The sequence below is a fragment of the Carassius gibelio genome, chromosome B22 (genome assembly GCF_023724105.1).
Source record: "Carassius gibelio isolate Cgi1373 ecotype wild population from Czech Republic chromosome B22, carGib1.2-hapl.c, whole genome shotgun sequence".
NCBI lineage: Eukaryota > Metazoa > Chordata > Actinopteri > Cypriniformes > Cyprinidae > Carassius > Carassius gibelio.
This window is the reverse complement of record NC_068417.1, coordinates 20529909-20550870: the sequence shown is the minus strand read 5'-3', so window position 1 is coordinate 20550870 and position 20962 is coordinate 20529909. Positions and strand designations below refer to the sequence as shown.

The 20962-nt window shown below is 35.7% G+C and overlaps 3 protein-coding genes across 3 annotated transcripts in view; all 3 read right to left on the bottom strand.

The window, feature by feature from the left end:
* Nucleotides 1–465: 465 nt before the first annotated feature.
* Nucleotides 466–20962, bottom strand: part of LOC127986961 (SLAM family member 9-like) — a 42933-nt gene continuing 22436 nt past the window's right edge. Inside the window, exon 7 of the transcript XR_008161003.1 lies at nucleotides 466–572. The gene's annotated coding sequence lies outside the window, so the exon portion shown is untranslated. The remainder of the gene's footprint in view (nucleotides 573–20962) is intronic.
* On the bottom strand, nucleotides 4607–7011 carry LOC127988205 (SLAM family member 9-like). Its single transcript, XM_052590831.1, has 4 exons — nucleotides 6963–7011; nucleotides 6211–6540; nucleotides 5177–5470; nucleotides 4607–4737 (listed from the first exon to the last, which is right to left on the bottom strand). Exons 1-4 carry the CDS (start codon nucleotides 7009–7011, stop codon nucleotides 4607–4609), a joined length of 804 nt encoding a protein of 267 aa, XP_052446791.1.
* On the bottom strand, nucleotides 18553–20516 carry LOC127986974 (CD48 antigen-like). The gene is made up of 3 exons (XM_052589253.1): nucleotides 20305–20516; nucleotides 19681–20004; nucleotides 18553–19180 (listed from the first exon to the last, which is right to left on the bottom strand). The coding sequence occupies exons 1-3, from the start codon at nucleotides 20351–20353 to the stop codon at nucleotides 18855–18857; spliced, it is 699 nt and encodes a 232-aa protein (XP_052445213.1). The 5' UTR covers nucleotides 20354–20516; the 3' UTR covers nucleotides 18553–18854.

Genomic DNA, 20962 nt, shown 5'->3' with positions numbered 1-20962 from the left:
AGGGATCTGCCCTTATGTTGTTAAAGTTTGTTATTTAAGACATTCAGAATAAATATTAATAAAGCAAGATGGCCTGTTGAAATATATGACATTTAGGTCCAATCCCAATTCTACCCCTTAGCCTTTCCCCTACCCCTCCGTTTCGCGCGTTCACGTGAAGAGGTAGGGGTGTCTCTATTCTCTTTTGGTTGGAGGGGTAGGGGTAAGGGGAAGGGACAGATAGCCCTTCAAACGAATCGGGACCACACTTCAGATGAAGGGGTATGAATTATCTCAGCAACATGGCTGCTGCAGCGAACAAAAAGACACATAAATGTAATCTTTTTTGGCATAAAGATTTTAACGAAAAGTAATCATGAGGAAGGGGTATAAAATAGAATTGGGATTGAGCCTTATAGCTTATTTAAACTGTAAAGGTAAGATCTAAATGTAAATTATTATGACAGATGTGAAGGGGAAGGAGAATTTATCTGTGCATATTTTTTTTCACCAAACAAGACTTCCTCATATGATACATCTGTGTGTCCTCACTCATGACTCCTCAGGACGCCTCTTCACTCCTCGATCTTCACCTCCTCGTGGTGGAAGTAGAGAATTGAGACGTCTACAAGACGTCTGACCTTGATCAGTCTTTCATATCTTAACAGATGTAAAAAATAAAATCAAGTGTCCAAACACTGAATTTTAAAAGTGAAGGACAGAATAAATGAAAACAGCAGTTCTATTTCCACAGTTGAGCAGAATGAGTGAAGAAAAGCTTTCAGCGTCATCACATCAGAGAGAAACACAGCAGTGTGAAAACATATTCTCAGACACAATCATAACAGACTTCAGGTTTTTAAAGAAGCTGAGGGTGTTTACACACACACACACACACACACACACAAAAGTCAGAGTTCACACAGAAATATGATAAATCTTACCGTATGCTTAACTCGATCTGCAGAGAATGTTGTATTAGCATAAAGTATCTCTTCCTCTTGAGCCTTAACTGTTTTAATGATAATCACATTTAATACACCTAACTACATTTAATATATATATATATATATATATATATATATATATATATATGTATATATATATATATATATATATATATATATATATATATATATATATATATATATTTATATATATATATATATATATATTAATGTATATATTTTTCATGTCTTTAAATGTATTTAAATATATTTTCCATGTCAATCTTTAAAAATAAACAACTATTGTGATGGAATCTAAGCATGTATTTTAGCAAAGTACTTTATTTACTTTATGACTCCCATCATAATATTTAGCAGTATTACAATCACTAAATAAATTATTAATTTTTTTTTTCTCCCACATTAACCATATGTGAAATGTCACACCTTTATTGACATTGGAAGTCGTGGCCTAGTAGTTAGAGAGTTTGACTCCTAATCCTAAGGTTGTTGCTTCAAATCTCGAGCCAGCAATACCACGACTGAGGTGCCCTTGAGCAAGACACTGAACCCCCAGCTCCCTGGGCGCCGCAGCATAACAATTATATGCCATACCTGTAGGTGTTAGCTTTATAGACAGTTTACAAATAACAACCATAAATTACATTAGTTTCTCTTCATCTTTTTGGTTTTCCCCATTTGATGTTGTGCTCATCCATTGTTATGTATTTGTGCAGGTTATCTACTCATGTTACGATGAGAAAATGCTTAAAGTGTAATATTTCAGATTCAGATTCCTCTAATGTTTTAAAATTTATACTTAACAAAAACTGAGGCTTTCGTGTTAACATTGTTTTGACAATGAATTTGACATTTTTGTTAAAAAAATAAATAAATTTGGACAGAGTGAATATTAAGCTAAAGGTGTTTAGTGGAATTAGAAACTAAATAAACTTATTTCTTGCTTTTATTTCCACTCAGTGGACAAAAACAGCTAGTCCTTTATTTAATGATGGACTCAAAGTTTCTGTGTTGTTCTCTCCACTGTGAATTTATTAGTGCATTATGTGTCTCAACACAGATGATGAGATTTGAAAGAAAAAAAAAATGTTGCATTGAATACATTTCACAAAAGAAATCATCAATATTCCTTTAACTGCACACTGGAAAACTGCGGTCAATCTGAGACAGTTATACTCTGTGTGCTGTAGGGGGAGGCACTTAACTTCCTTTCCTTCCTACCACTCTAAACTACTAAAAGAGGTGCTTCCAGAAGTCATAGATCCTCTTCTAAATATTATTAGCTCGTCATTGCCATTAGGATATGTCCCAAAAACCTTCAAACTGGCTGTTATTAAGCCTCTGATTAAAATAACACAACTTGACCCCAAATAATTACGTACAGACTCTCAAGTTCTAACCTATGCTGTGTACACAGTGACACAAATGATCTATTATTATTGAAATATATGATATGTATTAGAATCGAGTCTTATTGTGAATCTCACAAACTGGTGGATCTCAGAAAATATTTCAACACCTTCAAGAATTGTGAAAACAACCTTCTCATGGCACATTATTTAAAGTTTCTCAGGAAATGTTCTGAATGCTGCATTGTTATGAGACAACACCCATTAGCTTTCATTACAATCACTAAGAGTTGTTTTGTCTGAAAGGCATTTAAGGTCACACTGATGTCATTATCTGCTTCCATCATTTTTATAGATTTTTGTGAAGGGTGTGGAGGCTGGAAGCTTCTTTCAACACTGAGGAACAGAGAGGGTGAAGGTTCTGGAAAACAACTTTGTACTTCATTTTGATGGAGCAAGCGTGCTGCTCATTCACTGATAACAGAGAGAGGGAGGACACATACAGTATAAACCTTTAGGTGCCGGTCCAGAGTAGCAGTCTTGAAGAAATACTTTTAGTCTTGAAAAGATACTTTAATAATCACCAATGTAATACATGGATCATCTTTTTAAGTGCTTTTTATAAATAGATTGAGGATGGAGACACAATACAAACAGGAACCAAGAACAATGACGTCTCTCTCTCTCTCTCTCTCTCTCTCTCTCTCTCTCTCTCTCTCTCTCTCTCTCTCTCTCTCTCTCTCTCTCTCTTTTACATCAGTGGAAGCACAGCTTCAGGAGTCAACAACAGCTGAAAGAAACAAACAGCAACACATACACCAACAAACAACAAAATCACAAATGAAAGAAAAAGAAAATTGAACAGCAAAAAAAAAAAAAAAAAAAAAAAACAGAAAGGAAAATCTTAACAGATGTGTCTCAGTCCTCTGGCTGCTCAAATCAGAACTTGTACATCATTATTAACGTGACACTCAATTATAACGTCAAAACTGCTGATGGAAATTATATATATATGTGTGTGTGTGTGTGTGTGTGTGTGTGATACCCACTCTTAAAGCATTACAAAATATATAAAATCATAAAAAATAATACTCTGAAAGGTGGAGTGAAATGAAAATATATGTATTTACAAAAACTACCTCACTAATCTGACACTAATATTTAACTTTATCTGCTCCTAAATGAAATGTAATGAAAAACATGTAAGGGCAAACACCGGTGTTATCAAAGTGACATCAGTGGTGCTTCTCATTTCTTATTTGTGCATCTTAATTTCCTTTCCTCGCTACATTTCCTCGCGTCTTAGCTCCACCAAGATATGAGGAAAAGATACAAGGAAAGGAAATGAGGACGAAGCAATCAAAGCATCGTCTGCTGTTCTAAAGGGATCTGCCCTTATGTTGTTGGAGTTCATTATTTAAGGCATTTATAATAAATATTAATAAAGCAAGATGCCCTGCTGAAATAAATTACATGTATGGCTTACTTAAACTGCAAAGGTACAATATAAATGTAAATTATTATGACAGATGTGAAGGGCTTGGAATGGCAAAGGACTTCCAAGAGCCCATGATCGACAGGTAAAGCAACTAATCATATTTTATTTTGTGCCACATCATGTTTAAAGGCATGAAAATGTTCCTTCAATAACATACCGCTGTGTCTATAGTGCAAACTTTACATATTTGAAAATTCTGCATTTAGTTGAACCTGATAAACTTATTGTCACAGTTGTAAATGCGATGGCTTTCTTCATTCATCCGGGGTCTTTCAAGTCTTAACAGTTGAATATAATGTTTGATCTGCTGCAACAACATCCTGCAAAGAATCATCACAATCAAAAATAAAATCAAGGGTCCAAACACACTGAATTATAAAAGTGAAGGACAGAATAAATGAAAACAGCAGCTCTATTTCCACAGTTGAGCAGAATGAGTGAAGAAAAGCTTTCAGCGTCATCACATCAGAGAGAAACACAGCAGTGTGATAACATATTCTCAGACACATACACAACAGACTTCAGGTTTTTAAAGAAGCTGAGGGTGTTTACACACACACACACACACACACACACAAAAGTCAGAGTTCACACAGAAATAGGATAAATCTTACCGTACGCTTAACTCGATCTGCACAGAATGTAGTATCAGCATAAAGTATCTCTTCCTCATGAGCCTTATCTGTTTTAATAATAACCACACATTTAATAAACCTAACTACATATTATATTACATTGGAAAATATATATATATATATATATATATATATATATATATATATATATATATATATATATATATATATTGCATTTCAATACTTGCCTTCTTTTCCCAATAGTTTATGCTTTCTGTAGCAGTAGATCAAACCTCCAACTACAGCTAACAGCAGCAGCAGCAGTGCTATAACAACTATTGAAATGAGACGTGAACTCTCTCCCCGTTCTGTAATGCACAGAAAAGAACCAATAGTGTAATCTTAATAGTTTAATGGTGGAATCTACCACTGAACCTATTCAATTTCACCTAAGCATGTATTCAAATAAATTATTTGAATATTTTGACACTTGAATTGGGTCTTTACCGCTCACAACAGTTTTTTTTTTTTTTTTTTTTTTTTTTTTAATTTGTTAAATTTAAAGTCATTACTTTGCATGTCATTTTTTAAAACTGCCTACATGCTTTCATTTCAGACAAATGCCACACCCTGACTGGCTAGACAAACACTTGTATATGAGAAAATCTGCTAACAGTGAACTGTCAAGATGTAAATAACATTATAGATGAGAGAACACCTCAAAGCACATAGACATGGACTAAATATTTCAATAAAACACTATTTTATTTCTTTAACACAATTAGAGGAAAAAAGATCATGTGATACCTGCACATGTGTGACAGAGTTGAGTGATGTTGATGTTGTGTTGAGTCTGGTTTGTGATGGGATTGTTGATCACACAGCTGTAGATGTTGTTCTCCTGATATTCCACCTCCAGAGGTAGAGAGAGACTGATGCTGAGATCAGACACACTGATGCTGGACAATAAACTGTTTCCTTTGTACCAGGAGAGAGTCACAGCACTCACATTCACAGCTGAACACAGCAGAACACATCTGGACACTGATGATGATGAACAATTTGAAGTGTCTCTGATGATGTCAGGAACAGGCAGAGCAGCTGGAAAACATAAAAATAAATGTTGTTCAGCAAGAACAATGAAACATAAAAACTCTGCCTTTGCTAGACCATATTTGTGTGTGTGTGTGTTTTACTTTCAAAATGTAACAGACTGGTGATGATATCGTTTGTTTGTTTGTTTGTTTGTTTATTTCCTTAATGCCTTTCCGACATCTATTATCATATTCACAGCCAGAACCAGTTCATCCATACACAATTCGATCCATTCACAAGTCTCGTCTTTACACACACACACGTCTGGAGACAATTTGTAATCTTCAGTTGACCTGACTTTCATGTTTTTGGGCTGTGAGAGGAAACCGGATCACCCGGCATAAACTCAGCAGACACAGAGAGACCCTCGAACCAGCGATGATGTTAAAACTACATACTAAACTGACTTTTCATTCATTAGATGGATTTATCCATCTAAACTGTAATTATTTAATTGTCTTTCTCTTTCTCAATGTGGCTTTACAGCTTTTCCAACTATCATTATACCTAAAACTTCAACACTATTGTCTTTCTTCCTTCTATTCATAAGTATTTCAGTCAGGAAATATAAAACAATAACCGTTATAAGGAAAGTGTCTTGCAAAACGGTGTAGACGATAAGCTTCACTTACACTTTGGTTTGTCATTGAATGCTTAAAATCACAGATGAATCAGGAGAAAAAATGTTGTAATTTTGAGAATCATCATCAGTCTGGATCATCATTAGCAGGACACCAGTTACTCACCATAGACAGAAACATTGAATCTCTTGTATGAAGTTCCTCTTTCTTTGTTGATGATTGTTAGTTTATAAAGTCCAGAGTGTTCAGATCTGATGTTTCTGACGGTCAGAGATCCAGTTTGATTGTCTATCTGGAGTCTTTTCTCAAATATTGTATTAGTGGCATCTATATAAAGGTTCTGTCTGTGGATTTCAGCTATTCTCGTCTCTTTAGGTCCAAACATCCACAGTATCTGATCATCTGTCTGTATTTCAGTAACATCAGTGTTTAGAGAGACAGAATCTCCCTCCAGCACTGACACTGACTTCACTTCATCTGTATCACCAAAAACACCTGGAGAAAACAGTTTATAAAGCAAATTAAAAACCTGTTTAAGTTCAAACAGAATATTAATGAGGAAGATCCAGCAGGACAAATGTTATTACTCTTAAGGCAAGAAACTTCAGGCAAAAAAAAAAAAAACTAAACAAAAAAAAACACCTTGCCTACACAGTTTTATATTTCGAGGGTTTATTAGGCTATTATTTATTACTTTTTCAGGCAGGAATTCTGGACCTTGCATTATCCATTATTTTTATATAATTTTTTTTTTTTTCAGAAATGTAAGCAACTGAGTTCATATTTAATTAGATGATGACTTAGTTACATATCACATTTCATAGAAGTTGTAATACAAAAAGAAAAGAAAAAAGAAAAAAAACTTGTTTGAATGATTCTTCATTTGCGATAAATTGAGTAAGTAAGTTATAACGTACCAGTCGATAGCGAAAGACACAGACAGAAGAAAGATGCGCTGTGACTCATTTTTCTTAACCTCTTCATAAACACCCAACAACAGTCTAAACATGACGCGAAAACTGACTGTGTGTGAAAAACAACTTCATACATCTGGTCCTCTGCTCACAAAAGGATGTAGCAAAAGTGTTCCATCACCTCTTCAGTAACAACGTCCAAGATTAAAACAAACAAACAAACAAAGCTTACAAGCGAGAAATAATCCAATTAGGTCACATGAAGGTCCAATAGATTTGAATGTTCGGTTCTGAAAAATAAAGTCACGCATTACGCTACACTTAGACAAGCCCTCCCTCCCTCTCTCTCTCTCTTTATCTCTATCTTTTGGTCTACAGTATGAGTATAGTATACAGCAAACAGCGCTAAGTTCTCATACTACAAATAAACTTCATTAAACTTAAGAGCGAATCACTCTCTAAATTACTATTATTTAAAAGTAATAGTTATTTGTTTGTCATTTTGTAAAAATCGTTTTGCCAAATATTAATAAAAATAGTAGTAATACCAATAATAATTCATAATCAATACTTCCCGCATTAAATACTTAAATGCTTATTTCAATTTAATGTTTTGATCGTCTTTTGTTTGTATCTCTGTTGCTGAGTTGAATCATTTATTAAAGGCAGTCCATTCCATTTATGTTTCTAGCATAATTGACCTCAAGTATTAGCCCAGATCCAAGAACAGTGGTTAAAATGTTTGTGCCAGTGCAATTTTGAGATGTTTATGCATATATTGATTGAGAGGGGCCAAGGTTTATTATTATTTTATTTTTTTATTTCTTTCTGGGAAGTGTTCCTCTTGGTACACACATAAACATACATGCAGGATTGCGTTTCAGGTGGAAGAGCATTGGTGGATAATGTGGCACCAACTTTTAAAAAGTCTTTAGACAGGGTGTTCATTTTAGTGTTGATCCTCTTGGAGAGAAGAGCTACATAGATTCTCCTCACATCGACAGATCCAAACTGTAGTGTATCTAGCACATGTTTGATACAGAAGTGTCCTGTTAAAGGGATAGTTCTCCCAAAAATGAAAATTATATAATTAATAACTTACCCTCATGTCGTTCCAAACCCCTTAGACCTCCGTTTATCTTCGGAACACAGTTTAAGATATTTTAGATTTAGTCCGAGAGCTCTCAGTCCCTCCATTGAAACTGTGTGTACAGTATACTGTCCTTGTCCAGAAAGGTAAGAAAAACATCATCAAAATAGTGACATCAGAGGGTCAGTTAGAATTTGTTGAAGCATCAAAAATACATTTTGGTCCAAAAATAACAAAAACTATAGTTTTATATGACTTTATTCAGCATTGTCTTCTCTTCCGGGTCTGTTGTAGTGATGTCATATTCACGAACGAATCATTCAATGTAACTGGATCTTCTTGAACCAGTTCACCAAATCGAACTGAATCGTTTTAAATGGTTCGCGTCTCCAATACGCAGTAATCCACAAATGATTTAAGCTGTTAACTTTTTTAATGTGGCTGACAATCCCTCTAAGTTCAAACAAACCAATATTTAACTTCCTACATTTTTGTGACAAACATGTCAGCTTAAATGCCATTTCCAGTGGGTTTAGTTAATACTGTAGTGGTAATGTTGCAGTAACTGCATATGTTTGGCTTGCAAGACTTTGTGGTTTTAAAGCTCTTTGCACACTGATACTGTTTTAAAGACACAGAATGTAAAATCATAAAGATGCCCTGGCTTCTTTCTCTCACACAAGAGTATGAGAATGAGAATGAGATTTTGATCTCTATACAGTCTATAGTCTATACTAATAAACACTTCTCTGGAAATAGTCTTCTATTGTGGTCAGGTTTGTATATGTGCATCTTGTGATGCAAGTCCTGCTGAACCACAATTTCTCATATAAAATGCTTTCAGTTCATTTTGTTCTGGTTAGTTTTGGCCACATAAATCACATATATTTGAAATCGGCTGGGAAAAAAAGTATTTCTTATGCTGAAATAGCATTATAAAGCTTGTATTTCAGGTTGGTCCAGTCAATGTGCGTGTGTGCTTTTCTAAGCACACACCTGAGGGCACTTGTTTGCTTTTATGCAAACCAGATAGAGGCAGCTGCTGTGATTAATTTTTTTTTCCAATTTGCAGTTGGCTTTTCTTTCTCTCATTCATAGTACAATAGTTGTTTCAAAATTCAGAGGCTGCTTCCTTTGAACCACATGTTGTTGATTCCCTTTTCATTGCAGCTGAATCAGGTCCATGATGGGTCATGGTTTGACTTTGCTAAAATAGGGAAGCTTAGTCGGCAAGCGCACCTTTAAACCAGCATGTCAATCATTCTGTAGCAGTTAGAGAATGTAGTGCACAGCAGAATTCTGCACTAATTGTACTGAAAGTGAAGTGACATACAGGCAAGTATGGTGACCTATACTCAGAATTTGTGCTCTGCATTTAACCCACGCACACAGAGCAGTGGACAGCCATTTATGCTGTGGTGCCCAGGGAGCAGTTGGGGGTTCATTGCCTTGCTCAAGGGCACTTCAGTCATGGTATTGCCGGCCTGAGACTTGAACCCACAGCCTAAGGGTTAGGAGTTAAACACTCTGACCACTAGGCCACGACTTCCCCCTGCTTTGCTACACACCTTTCTTCTTTGTTGACGGAAGCAGAGAGTAAATTCAAATCCACTGGAAGGCAAATCTGAAACCTTTAGCCAAAAAACTGCAATTGTTGACCAGAGGGCGTATATTCTGAATGGATGTCAGTGAAGGAGAAGCTTCTCTACATTGAATAAACAGCTTATCACTTAATAAACCAACACCCTGTTTGCTAATCTTCAACATAACTGTCTCTCTTTGTTTATTTAAACAGGTGGGTGAAATCGATCACCAAGGATATAAAACATTACAGAAAATGTTGATTTCATGTGTATGTGGTGTGAGGAGGGTAATATATAATTCTTAGATCAAGTTAAGATGTTTAAAAGAGACATTGTTTGTGTTTATGAAAATGGTGATTCATTCATGTTCTGCTTTAGGCCTTGCATTAATATAATACAATCCAAATGGTTAGAGCTCCAACACACTGAATACCCAAAGTAGTGTAATGTTTATTGTGTTTACAGCTTTATAATTGTGTTTGTAGCATTAAAAGTGATGTATTGAGCAATTGCCATGCATGTTAAAATACCTATATATATTTTTTGAATATTATATACTGTTGATGTTTTGATAGCAATTGATTTACAGGTTTTCTCAAAAATATATTCTCAAAATTATACAAAACAAAATTAAGAAAGAAGTATAAATTCTTGTAGTTCTTTCTATTTGTAGTTGTTGTTCTGAATCCTCCTTAAAAGCACCATGGATTGTGGCTTTGGGACTTCTATTGTTCTATTGTCCCATACTATTTATGAAGAGATGCACATTGTTTATAAAGTTTTGGCTCCCTCTAGTGTCACTGACTTGAAGTCACCATGTTTTACAACTCCAGTCTTGACAAGAAGAGACAAGTTTTTTTAAGAATTAATCAAATAAGTACTGTGTAAGTCCACAATGACATCGTTATTTAGAACATGACAAAATTAATGGGATAAAGACAGAAGTAGACAATGAATGACTTTTTTTTTTTTAGATAATTTTTGTCATGGCAAAAATCACTTAGTCTTCATTGGGGCAACACTGATTTAATAACATAAACACATGGTCAATGCTTTTTTAGATAGTTTAATACATGAATGTAGAAAAAGATATATATTTTTTATTATTATTATTCATTATATTTCTACTTTAACTGTCAGACTAGATCGGCAAACTGTATTTGCTAAACTTTTTATTTTTGTATAATAAAAAAGTGGAAGTACTGTGGAAGTTATGTGGAAATACAACTTCTTCTGATGAGCTCAGAGCTAACATGTAAAATATGTCCAGTATTAGTTGCACAGACATGTCCTGTCTGACGAGCTGAACAAGTAACAGCTGACAAGTAACGGCTTCTCAGATGGGGTTGGAATAAAATGGGCATCAGTAATAGAGTATCTAATCTGTGAAAAAAAGGATGTCTATATAATATATAATAATTAATTCTCATTCATCTCAAAGGCAGCAGCAGTCAAACTAGATGTGGGGTTCATGGGCACTCCTGAGAACAATATGTGAGCCAATGCTGTAAATGTCATCTGAATAATCATTCTGGAGAAGCAGGAAAGAAAAATCTTTTCAATTTTGATTTGTTGATGGCACAACAACAACGCAGAAGGTCCAAAATATTTTAACAGAATGTGTAGAAAAACTTCAACTGTTTATTTGAATCTGACTTTCATCTGCTTAGACATGTGGGTACAATATTACAAAAGAATTGATTCTAATACAAAGGTATAAATGCAGTATAAATGTATAATACATATCAGAAGTGTTAAGAACTAATCCAAAAATCTAAAATATACAAAAACTATATAGAAAATGTTTACAAAATATTGTACAATTAAAAAGGATAAAAGAGTATAAAAGAAAAAAATAATAATAGAGAAATAGGTTTTTGTTAAGACTTCAGTGTCTGGGAATGTTTAACAGAGTATAAGAGAAAGATTCCTGTAACAGAGCTGAACGTGTATGAACATGTCTTGTCTAACAGGTAAACAGCTGAATGCAGAACAAGTAAAAGCTTGTTTGAAGGCCAAAGTTAGATTAAATTGGTGTCAAACACTGAAGTTCCTAAGGCCGGGCATACACTGTGCAATTTTCATCCTATTTTGAGCCGAATTCTGACTCGTGCGACTCTTTTTCGGGTCGGGCCGAATTTCAGCATTTTCGTGCGGCGTTTGTCGTGCAGTGTTCGCGCAGTGTACTAGGGGAAACGAGAGGTGATAAGCCTCTCCCGACCGGCAATCGGTTGGTTGGATGGATTTCTGACGTCAGAAATCTTGGTCACCTCGCGTGAGGTATCGCACTATTGAAGCAGGGCTACGAACCGATTTTCCGCGTTTCCCTCACTATAGTATCTATTTAATAGATTTCAGGGATAAGTGGTCAGTTATACGGAGTTAGTCAGATGAATGGAGATTATTTAGAAATATTTGATTGCTGAATGCAAACTGACCAGTCAATGTCAAATATTCCAGAGAAATGAATTGAAATAGTGATAAAATACTGATGGAAATGAAACACTAGGCTTCAGTCACTTCTATTCAGAACTGTGAAGCATTTCCTATTGAGAAAATAATAATAATAATACAATGATTTAGAGTATTTTGTTCCCTTTATTACTAACTGTCGTTTACATTATAACAGCTTTTTTATGAAACATAATTTTATATGCACAACACGGGCACTAATTGGCTCATGAAAATGAACAAACTGAACAATCATGATTAAAGGGGTTATATGATGCTTATATGATCAGTTCAAGCCTGAAAGGGGAACAGAGTCATGTGACACAGGGATAAATCTCATGTGTTTGCAGTACTCAAGCCACAGACGGTTAAGTCAGCTGACTCCACTGTGTGACCGTCTCTCTCTCTCACAAACACGATGTGCAAAACTCTGCATTTGAATAGTCAATAGAAATTACTTAAACTAATAACAAAACACTTACAGAAGCTGATTCAGAAGCGTCATATTGTCATAGCAAAGTCAAAATTGCCTCCTCTCCAAAATTCACAAAACAATCGTCCATAAAATGCGTTGATGTTCTGTTGTAAGCCATCTTAAAGCTTCCTAAATGCATCTACTTTCAGCTTTTGCTTTCACCTAGATACACACAGCATCTCCCTGACATGACTGCTTCAACACTAACTTGGTTAATGGATACCTTGTGGGGCATGGCAGAGTCTTAACTTTGATAACAAACAATTTTAGTCTTTGCAACTTTACAAATCTTCTTTATGCACCAAGAGCTTGCAACTCTCCAACGAGAAAGGAAAACTTGAAGTAACATCATATTACCCCTTTAAGTACAAAAATTGATATGTTCACCTGTTTGGGTCTGTCTGAATCTATCCCTCACTCAGCGACTATAGGGCCTTTCGCACCGTTTTCAATTCCAGAAATAATTGTACAGTACTATAGTTCTGGGATGATTTTGCACGAACTATTTCCAAGTACCATTTAAAGGGTTTCCATTCGCAGTTTCGATGTATGCTGACGCAAGCTGGTCGACAGCAATGTCATTTGTGCGCAGCGCTCAACAACGTGTGTATGAAATGTGCTATATAAATAAACTTGCCTTGCCTTGTAATGAAAGTATTTGTAATTAGTTAGTAGCCAAAGAAATGTCAACTGTTAATGCTGTCAGAATACTTTGTGCAAAGGGGTGGACAGCTATGCCCTTGGATTTGTCTGATCTTCTCCATCATTCTGCTGAGAAAAAGAGACACACATCTGTAAATCACATCTGAAAGGAGAACATTGGTTAAAAAAAGTGTGTGAAGCATATATGTAAAAGAAGAACAAAGCAGCAAATGTGCTGACCATATAATGTATAAATAACTGTAAAGGCATCAGTCATCAGTTTTCTATAAACAGATTAAGTGTTTACATTCAGAAAAGAACAAATATACAGTATATTACCTTATCCTGAGCTCCATGTTTACAAGATTTAATTTCAGCATTATCCATGGGCTGTATGATGAAAACACATTCATGAAATGAAATAAACCTGAATTTGTTTAGAAAAAATAGCTGGCACCTTGTGCGCTACTTTTGCATGAACAGATACATTTTATGAGCTGTAGGTAATACTTGCCCTTTTCTTTCCCTATATTGCACTTTAAACAGCGACAGATCTTCAGCACAACTACAACTGTGAATGCTAACAGCACAAACATGCATGTTATCATCAGTATATTAAGCCCATGTTGGTGGAGTTCTGCAATGGACAAAGCAAAAACATTATTAGTTTAGAGACACTTTGTAGTATTTATCAGAAAAAGAGATGCTATAAAAGGAACAGACCTGAACATGTCAGACAGAGTTCAGTGATACTGAGATGTTTAGTTCGGTTGATGAATGAATAAGCCACAACACAGCTGTATGAATCATCCAGACACTAAAGCTCCAGAGGTAGAGAGAGACTGATGCTGAGATCAGACACACTGATGCTGGACAATAAACTGTTTCCTTTGTACCAGGAGAGAGTCACAGCACTCACATTCACAACTGAACACAGCAGTAGACATTTTGGTACTGATGAACATACTGGTGAGGATGGAGTACAATGTGAATAGTCTCTGATGATGACAGGAATGGGAAGACGCGCTGCAAAACAGAACAGAAAAATTATTATAATATATGTCTATTATTACTTTATTTATTATTTCAGTATATTTGTAGCTCATTTCAGTTGTGGTATTGTGCATTTCGGGAATTACTCACCATACAAAATAATATTGAATTTCCTTTTTAAACTGCTGATCTGCAGCTGGTAAAGTCCAGAGTGTTCAGATCTGATGTTTCTGACGGTCAGAGATCCAGTTTGATTGTCCATCTGGAGTCTCTCTCTGAATCTCCCATCATTACTGACAAATACAAAGTGCAATTTGTCCCTTTTAATAATTTCTGCTATTTGGATACTTTGTGGTCCAAATGTCCACAGAAGCTGATCTCCTGTCTGTAATTCAACATCAGTGTTTAAAGTGACAGAATCTCCCTCCATCACTGAAACGGTCTTTAACCGTTTTTTTCTTCCTACCCACAATAAAACATGTTCAGAATGTATTATGTACTTGCTTCATTTTTTTTTTTAATTGCATAACTTCCTCATTATACAATTGCGCCCCTCAGTGGCCACATGTGGTGGCTTTTTAGACAGGTCACAACCATAATATGGATTTGTTTCTCTCCGTCTTTTTTGTTTTAACCTGTTGATGTTGTGCTCATTGTGTTGTTATGTACTTGTGCAGGTTATCTACTCATGTTATGAGGAGAAAGTGCTTAAAGTGTAGTATTTCAGATTCAGATGCCTCTAATCCTTTTCAAATTAATACTTAATAAATAAAGATACTTTTCGGGTTAACATTGTTTAGACAATGAACTTGACGTTTTTGTTTTTAAATAAAATTCTTACACAGTGACTATAAAGCCAAAGGTGTTCAGTGAAAGTAGAAACTAATAAACTGCTTTTATTTCCACTCAGTGGACGAAACATCGTCTCTCATAGTTTCTATGTTGTTCTCTCCACTGTGAATTTATTAGTGCATTATGTGGCTCATCACAGATTTGAGAGTTGAAAAAAAGAAGTTGCATTGGACACTTTTCACAAAAGATCTAATATTAATATTCACAGTGCACACACTGCTGTCAATCTGGGAGAGTTACACTCTGTGTGCTGTAGAGTGCAGCATTTAACTTCCTTCCCTTCCTTCCATCTAAACTACTAAAAGAGGTGCTTTCGTCATAGATCAAAATAATAGACAAAAATGATCTATTATTATTGAAATATGTATTTGTATTGAGTCTTATTGTGAATCTCACAAACTGATGGAGCTCACAACATATTTCAAAACCTTCAAGAATGACGAAAACTACCTTCTTTTGGTCACATTCTTTAAATTTTTTCAGATAATGCTTTGAATGCTACATTGTTTATCATACAAGCAATGTATCATACAAGAGTAACAAATCTAACAATACTGACATGGCAGATTTCACAAGTCAGCTCGAGCAGGAGTGAAACTGGAGAAACTGTTGTTGTGAAGATCTCAACTGATTGTGGAGGCTGGAAGCTTCTTCCAAAGCTGAAGAACAGAGAAAAGTGTACTTCATTTTGATGGAGCAAGCGTGCTGCTCATTCACTGATCACAGAGAGAGGGAGGACACATACAGTATAAACCTGGAAAGCTGCTGGTCCAGACTACCAGAGTACCAGTCTTGAAGCCCAAAGTTCAAGTTAAAAGATGGTTGATGAAGAGATATCACCAATATAGGACACTGGTCTTTTAAAATACTTTTTATTTATAGGTTGAGGATGGAGACACAATGTAAACAGGAACCAAGAACAAGGATGCCTCTCAATGTTTTTTAAACATCAGTAGAAGAAAAGAGTCAGGAGTGAACAACAGCTGAAAGAAACAAACAGCAACACAAAAACAAAATCACCAAATGAAAGGAAAAAAATGCAATAATAATGAAATATATATTTTTTAATTATACAAAAATAAATCACTGTAACTTTACACACTAAAACAAAACACACACACACACACACATATATATATATGCAGGGGGCTTGTTCAGACTGTCAGCAAAAATCAGATTGTTGCATATCCAGATATCATTTAGATGGGTTTTTCAAAGGGTTTTCCCGCAAATCAGGTATCCCGGGGCCTCATGAGGGAGGATCAGGCTGTCATATGGTTACACCAGCTTATTTGGGTTGATTGGATTTGCGTCCTAACCTTGTGCTTGGAGTAAGCAATGTCAAGGAGACAGATGCTCATCCTGTCTCTATCTGAACCAGAGATTGGTTTGTGACCATCAGTCTAAGGATGCATACTTCTGCATCCAGATCGTCAAGAGACACAGGAAGTGCCTCAGATTTACTTTTTTAACAAAGATTGCCAATACTTTATTATTCCGTTGGTGGCTGTCACATTAGGTCAAGTTTTTGGTGGTGCCATTTTGGCCCACTCATACATGGCACTGTATGCTCTTATGCAGACACTTCTGGACCCAGTCCATTACCCCTAAGGACCTGCCACAGGTTTATATGGCTGCCATATCTACTGAGCGTCACCCTTAGAGGTGTTTCAGAAGGATGTCACCCTCTGGTTTTCCATTATGCAGGGACGAGATGGCTTAGGCCTTTCCACCCAGCACAGCTCCTTTTTGGGACTTATTTAGATTGGAAGGCCTGGCAGGCCATCCATTTGAGCCGTTTAAGTTTGTCAGATAACTTCTGAAATCATCTTTCCGCTATTAGAGGAATGAGGATCTGCCGGCTCTGTCGGCACCTCTTGTATGGACATTTCCCCAAGGTCGGTCAAGTCGTACTGCTTCCTCTAGGCCTAATATATCCTGAGGCTGCTTCAACACTGTTCACTTTCAGATAGTGGTAGGAGGCTTTATCCCTTGTTATGCGGGGTCAGATAGTACTATATCTTTAGCCTATGAGGCAAGTGGTGTGACTTCGCCTCTAAGGTGCGTGCTAGTTTTACAAGAGCTTTGTATGGAGATGTCTGTGCTGTGGCAGGTAGGTCCTCTCCTAGCACTTTCATCAAGTTCTACTTGTCTGGATGTGAGGATGGCTCTTGGCTCCCGGGTCTCTTCCACTTGAGAAGACCTTTTTCTTGGTCTTCCAGCTATCTCAGGTGTGTCAGGCATTATGGTATAGCATTCCAGCGTACCACACCAGAGGTGTTCCCAAAGCAATGACGTCATCGCAGCATTTCGTTCCCTATTCAGGGAACCAAGCTTACATACGTAACCGAGATGTATTCTATGGTCTTTGCTGTAGCATTGTTTTTCAGATAAACAAGTATTTTAACTTAGCATGTTATTTAAATTATCTGCAAATTATGGTATTTCTATGCTTTAGTAGAGTCAAAGTCTTACATACAGCGCCTTTAAGGCATAAATATTACCAAAGCAAGATGCCCTGTTGAAATATATAACATGCATGGTTTATTTAAACTGCAAAGGTAAAATATAAATGCAAATTAATAAGACCGATCTGAAGGGGGAGGAGAATTTATATGTGCATCATTTTTTCACCAAAAAAGACTTCCTCATATGATACATCTGTGTGTCCTTGCTCATGACTCCTCAGGACGCCTCCTCACTCCTCGATCTTCACCTCCTCATGGTGCAAGTAGAGAATTGAGACGTCTACAAGATGTCTGACCTTGATCAGTCTTTCATATCTAAACAGATGAATATAATATTTGATCTGGTGCAACGACATCCTGCAAGGAAACATCAAAATAATCAAAATTAAAATCAAGTTCAAACACTGAATTATAAAAGTGAAAGACAAACAACGGCTCTATTTCCACAGATGAGCAGAATGAGTGAAGAAAAGCTTTCAGCGTCATCACATCAGAGAGAAACACAGCAGCGTGATAACATATTCTCAGACACATACACAACAGACTTCAGGTTTTTAAAGAAGCTGAGGGTGTTTACACACACACAAAAGTCAGAGTTCACACAGAAATAGGATATATCTTACCGTACGCTTAACTCGATCTGCACAGAATGTTGTATCAGCATAAAGTATCTCTTCCTCTTGAGCCTCATCTGTTTTAATAATAACCACACATTTAATAAACCTAACTACATTTAATATATATATTTCAATTGTATATATTGCATGTCAATACTTGCCTTCTTTTTCTGAATGTGTATGCTTTCTGTAGCAGTAGATCAAACCTCCAACTACAGCTAACATCACCAGCAGTGCTATAATAACTATTGACTTGAGACGTGAACTCTCTGCACGTTCTGTAATGCACAGAAAAGAACCAATAGTGTAATCTTAATACTTTAATCTTTAAATATAAATAATTATATTGATGGAATCTTTTAAAATTACTATTACATTTTACTTAAGCATGTATTCAAGCAAAGTACTTTATTTACTTTCCCAACATATTTGCAGTATTTACAATCAGTAAAGAAATTATTTGATGATTTTTTTTTTTTATTAAAAAGGCATGCCATTTTTTTTTATCCACCAACATGCTTTCATTTCAGACAAATGTCACACCATGACTGGCTAGACAAATACTTGTATATGATAATATCTGATAATACTTGAATATAACAGTGAACTGTCAAGACGTAAATAATATTATAGATGAGAGAACACCTCAAAGCACATAGACATTTAGACTATAGACAGCACATAGACTATTTTTATTTATTTAACACAATTACAGGAAAAGAGATCATGTGATACCTGCACATGTGTGACAGAGTTGAGTGATGTCCAGATGTGTGGTCTGGTTTGTGATGGGATTGTTGATCACACAGCTGTAGATGTTGTTCTCCTGATATTCCACCTCCAGAGGTAGAGAGAGACTGATGCTGAGATCAGACACACTGATGCTGGACAATAAACTGTTTCCTTTGTACCAGGAGAGAGTCACAGCACTCACATTCACAACTGAACACAACAGTGAACAATTAGACACTGATGATGATGATGATGATGATGATGATGACGAAGAACAGTTTGAAGAGTTACTGCTGATGATAGGAATGGGAAGAGGAGCTGAAAAAAAAACATTACAAATATAAAAGTTGTTCAGCAGAAACAACTGAACAAAAATTCTGCCTTTGCTCTTTGTTTGTTTTTACTTTTACTTCTAATGCTTTCAAAATGTAACAGACATTGGTGATGTGATACTACAGACATTTAGTTGCATACTAAACTGTCTTTTAATTCTCACACCAGTTTATCCATCTAAACTATAATGTTTCAATTCTCTTTCTAAACGTGGCTTTACAAGTTTTCCAACTATCATTGTACCTAAAACTACACTATTGTCTGTCTTCCTTCTATTCATAAGTATGTAAAATGTAAATGTAAAACAATGTAAAACAATAGCTATTATAAGGGAAGTGTCTTGCAAAATGGGATGTAGAAAATACGTTTCACTTACACTTTGGTTTGTCATTGAATGCTTTAAACCACCGATGAATCAGGTGAAATTTTTTTTTTTGAGAATTAACACAGTCTGGATCATCATTGGCAGGAAACTAGTTACTCACCATAGACAGAAACATTGAATCTCTTGTCTGAGTTTCCTCTGTTCCTGAGGATCAGTACTTTATAAAGTCCAGTGTGTTCAGATCTGATGTTTCTGACGGTCAGAGATCCAGTTTGATTGTCCATCTGGAGTCTTTTCTCAAATATTGTATAAGTGGCATCTATATAAATATTATGTCTGTAGATATCAGCTATTCGACTCTCTTTAGGTCCAAACATCCACAGTACCATATCGTCTCTCTGTACTTTAACATCAGTGTTTAGAGAGACAGAATCTCCTTCAGTCACTGACACTGACTTCACTTCATCTGTATCACCAAACACACCTGGAGAAAAACAGTTTATAAAGCAAATGAAAGATCAAACAGAATATTAGTGAGGAAGATCCAGCAGGACAAACGTTATTGCTCTTAAGGCAAGCCACTTCAGACCAAAAAAAAATTATATATTTTTTTTATTACGAAGATTTATTAGGCTATTATTTATTACTTTTTTTTTCAATCAAGAATTCATTATCCAATATTCAGATTTTCTGTTGTAGAAATGCATGCTATTGAGTTCATATAAAAAAAAACATGTTTCTAATGATTCTTAATTTGCAATAAATTGAGAAAGTTATAACATACCAGTCGATAGCACAAGACACAGACAGAAGAAAGATGTGCTGTGAAGCATTTTTTTGTAACGTCTTCATAAACACCCAACAACAGTCTAAACATGACACAAAAACTAAGTGCGTGTGAAAAACAACTTCATCGACCTGGTCCTCTGCTCACAAAAAGATGTAGCTAGAGTGTTCCATCACCTCTTCAGTAACAACATCCAAGAATTAAAAAAAAAAAAAAAACGTTAACGAGAGAAATAATCAAATTGGCTATATGAAGATTGTTCCAGGTTTGAATGTTCAGTTCTGAAAAATAAAGTCACACATTACGCTACACTTAGACAACCCCTCCCTCTCTCCCTCTCACTCTTTATCCACCCCTGATCTGCAGTATGAGTATAGTAATCTTCGTCTCTACTAGAACAAGCAGCGCTAAGTTCTCATACTACAAATTAACTTCTTTAAGTTTAGTGCGAATCCCTCTCTCAATCTATATTCTTTATACTGAGTTTTTTACACTGTTAAAGAGTTGGATTCCCATGCTAAACATGGACAAAGTTTCAAAAATTAAGTTGTACGTTTGAAGGAGTATTTTTGTTCCAAAAATACTCCTTCCGGTTTGTCACAAGTTTCGGAAAGTTTTTTTTCGAGTATGGGTCTGTGTGACGTTAGATGGAGCG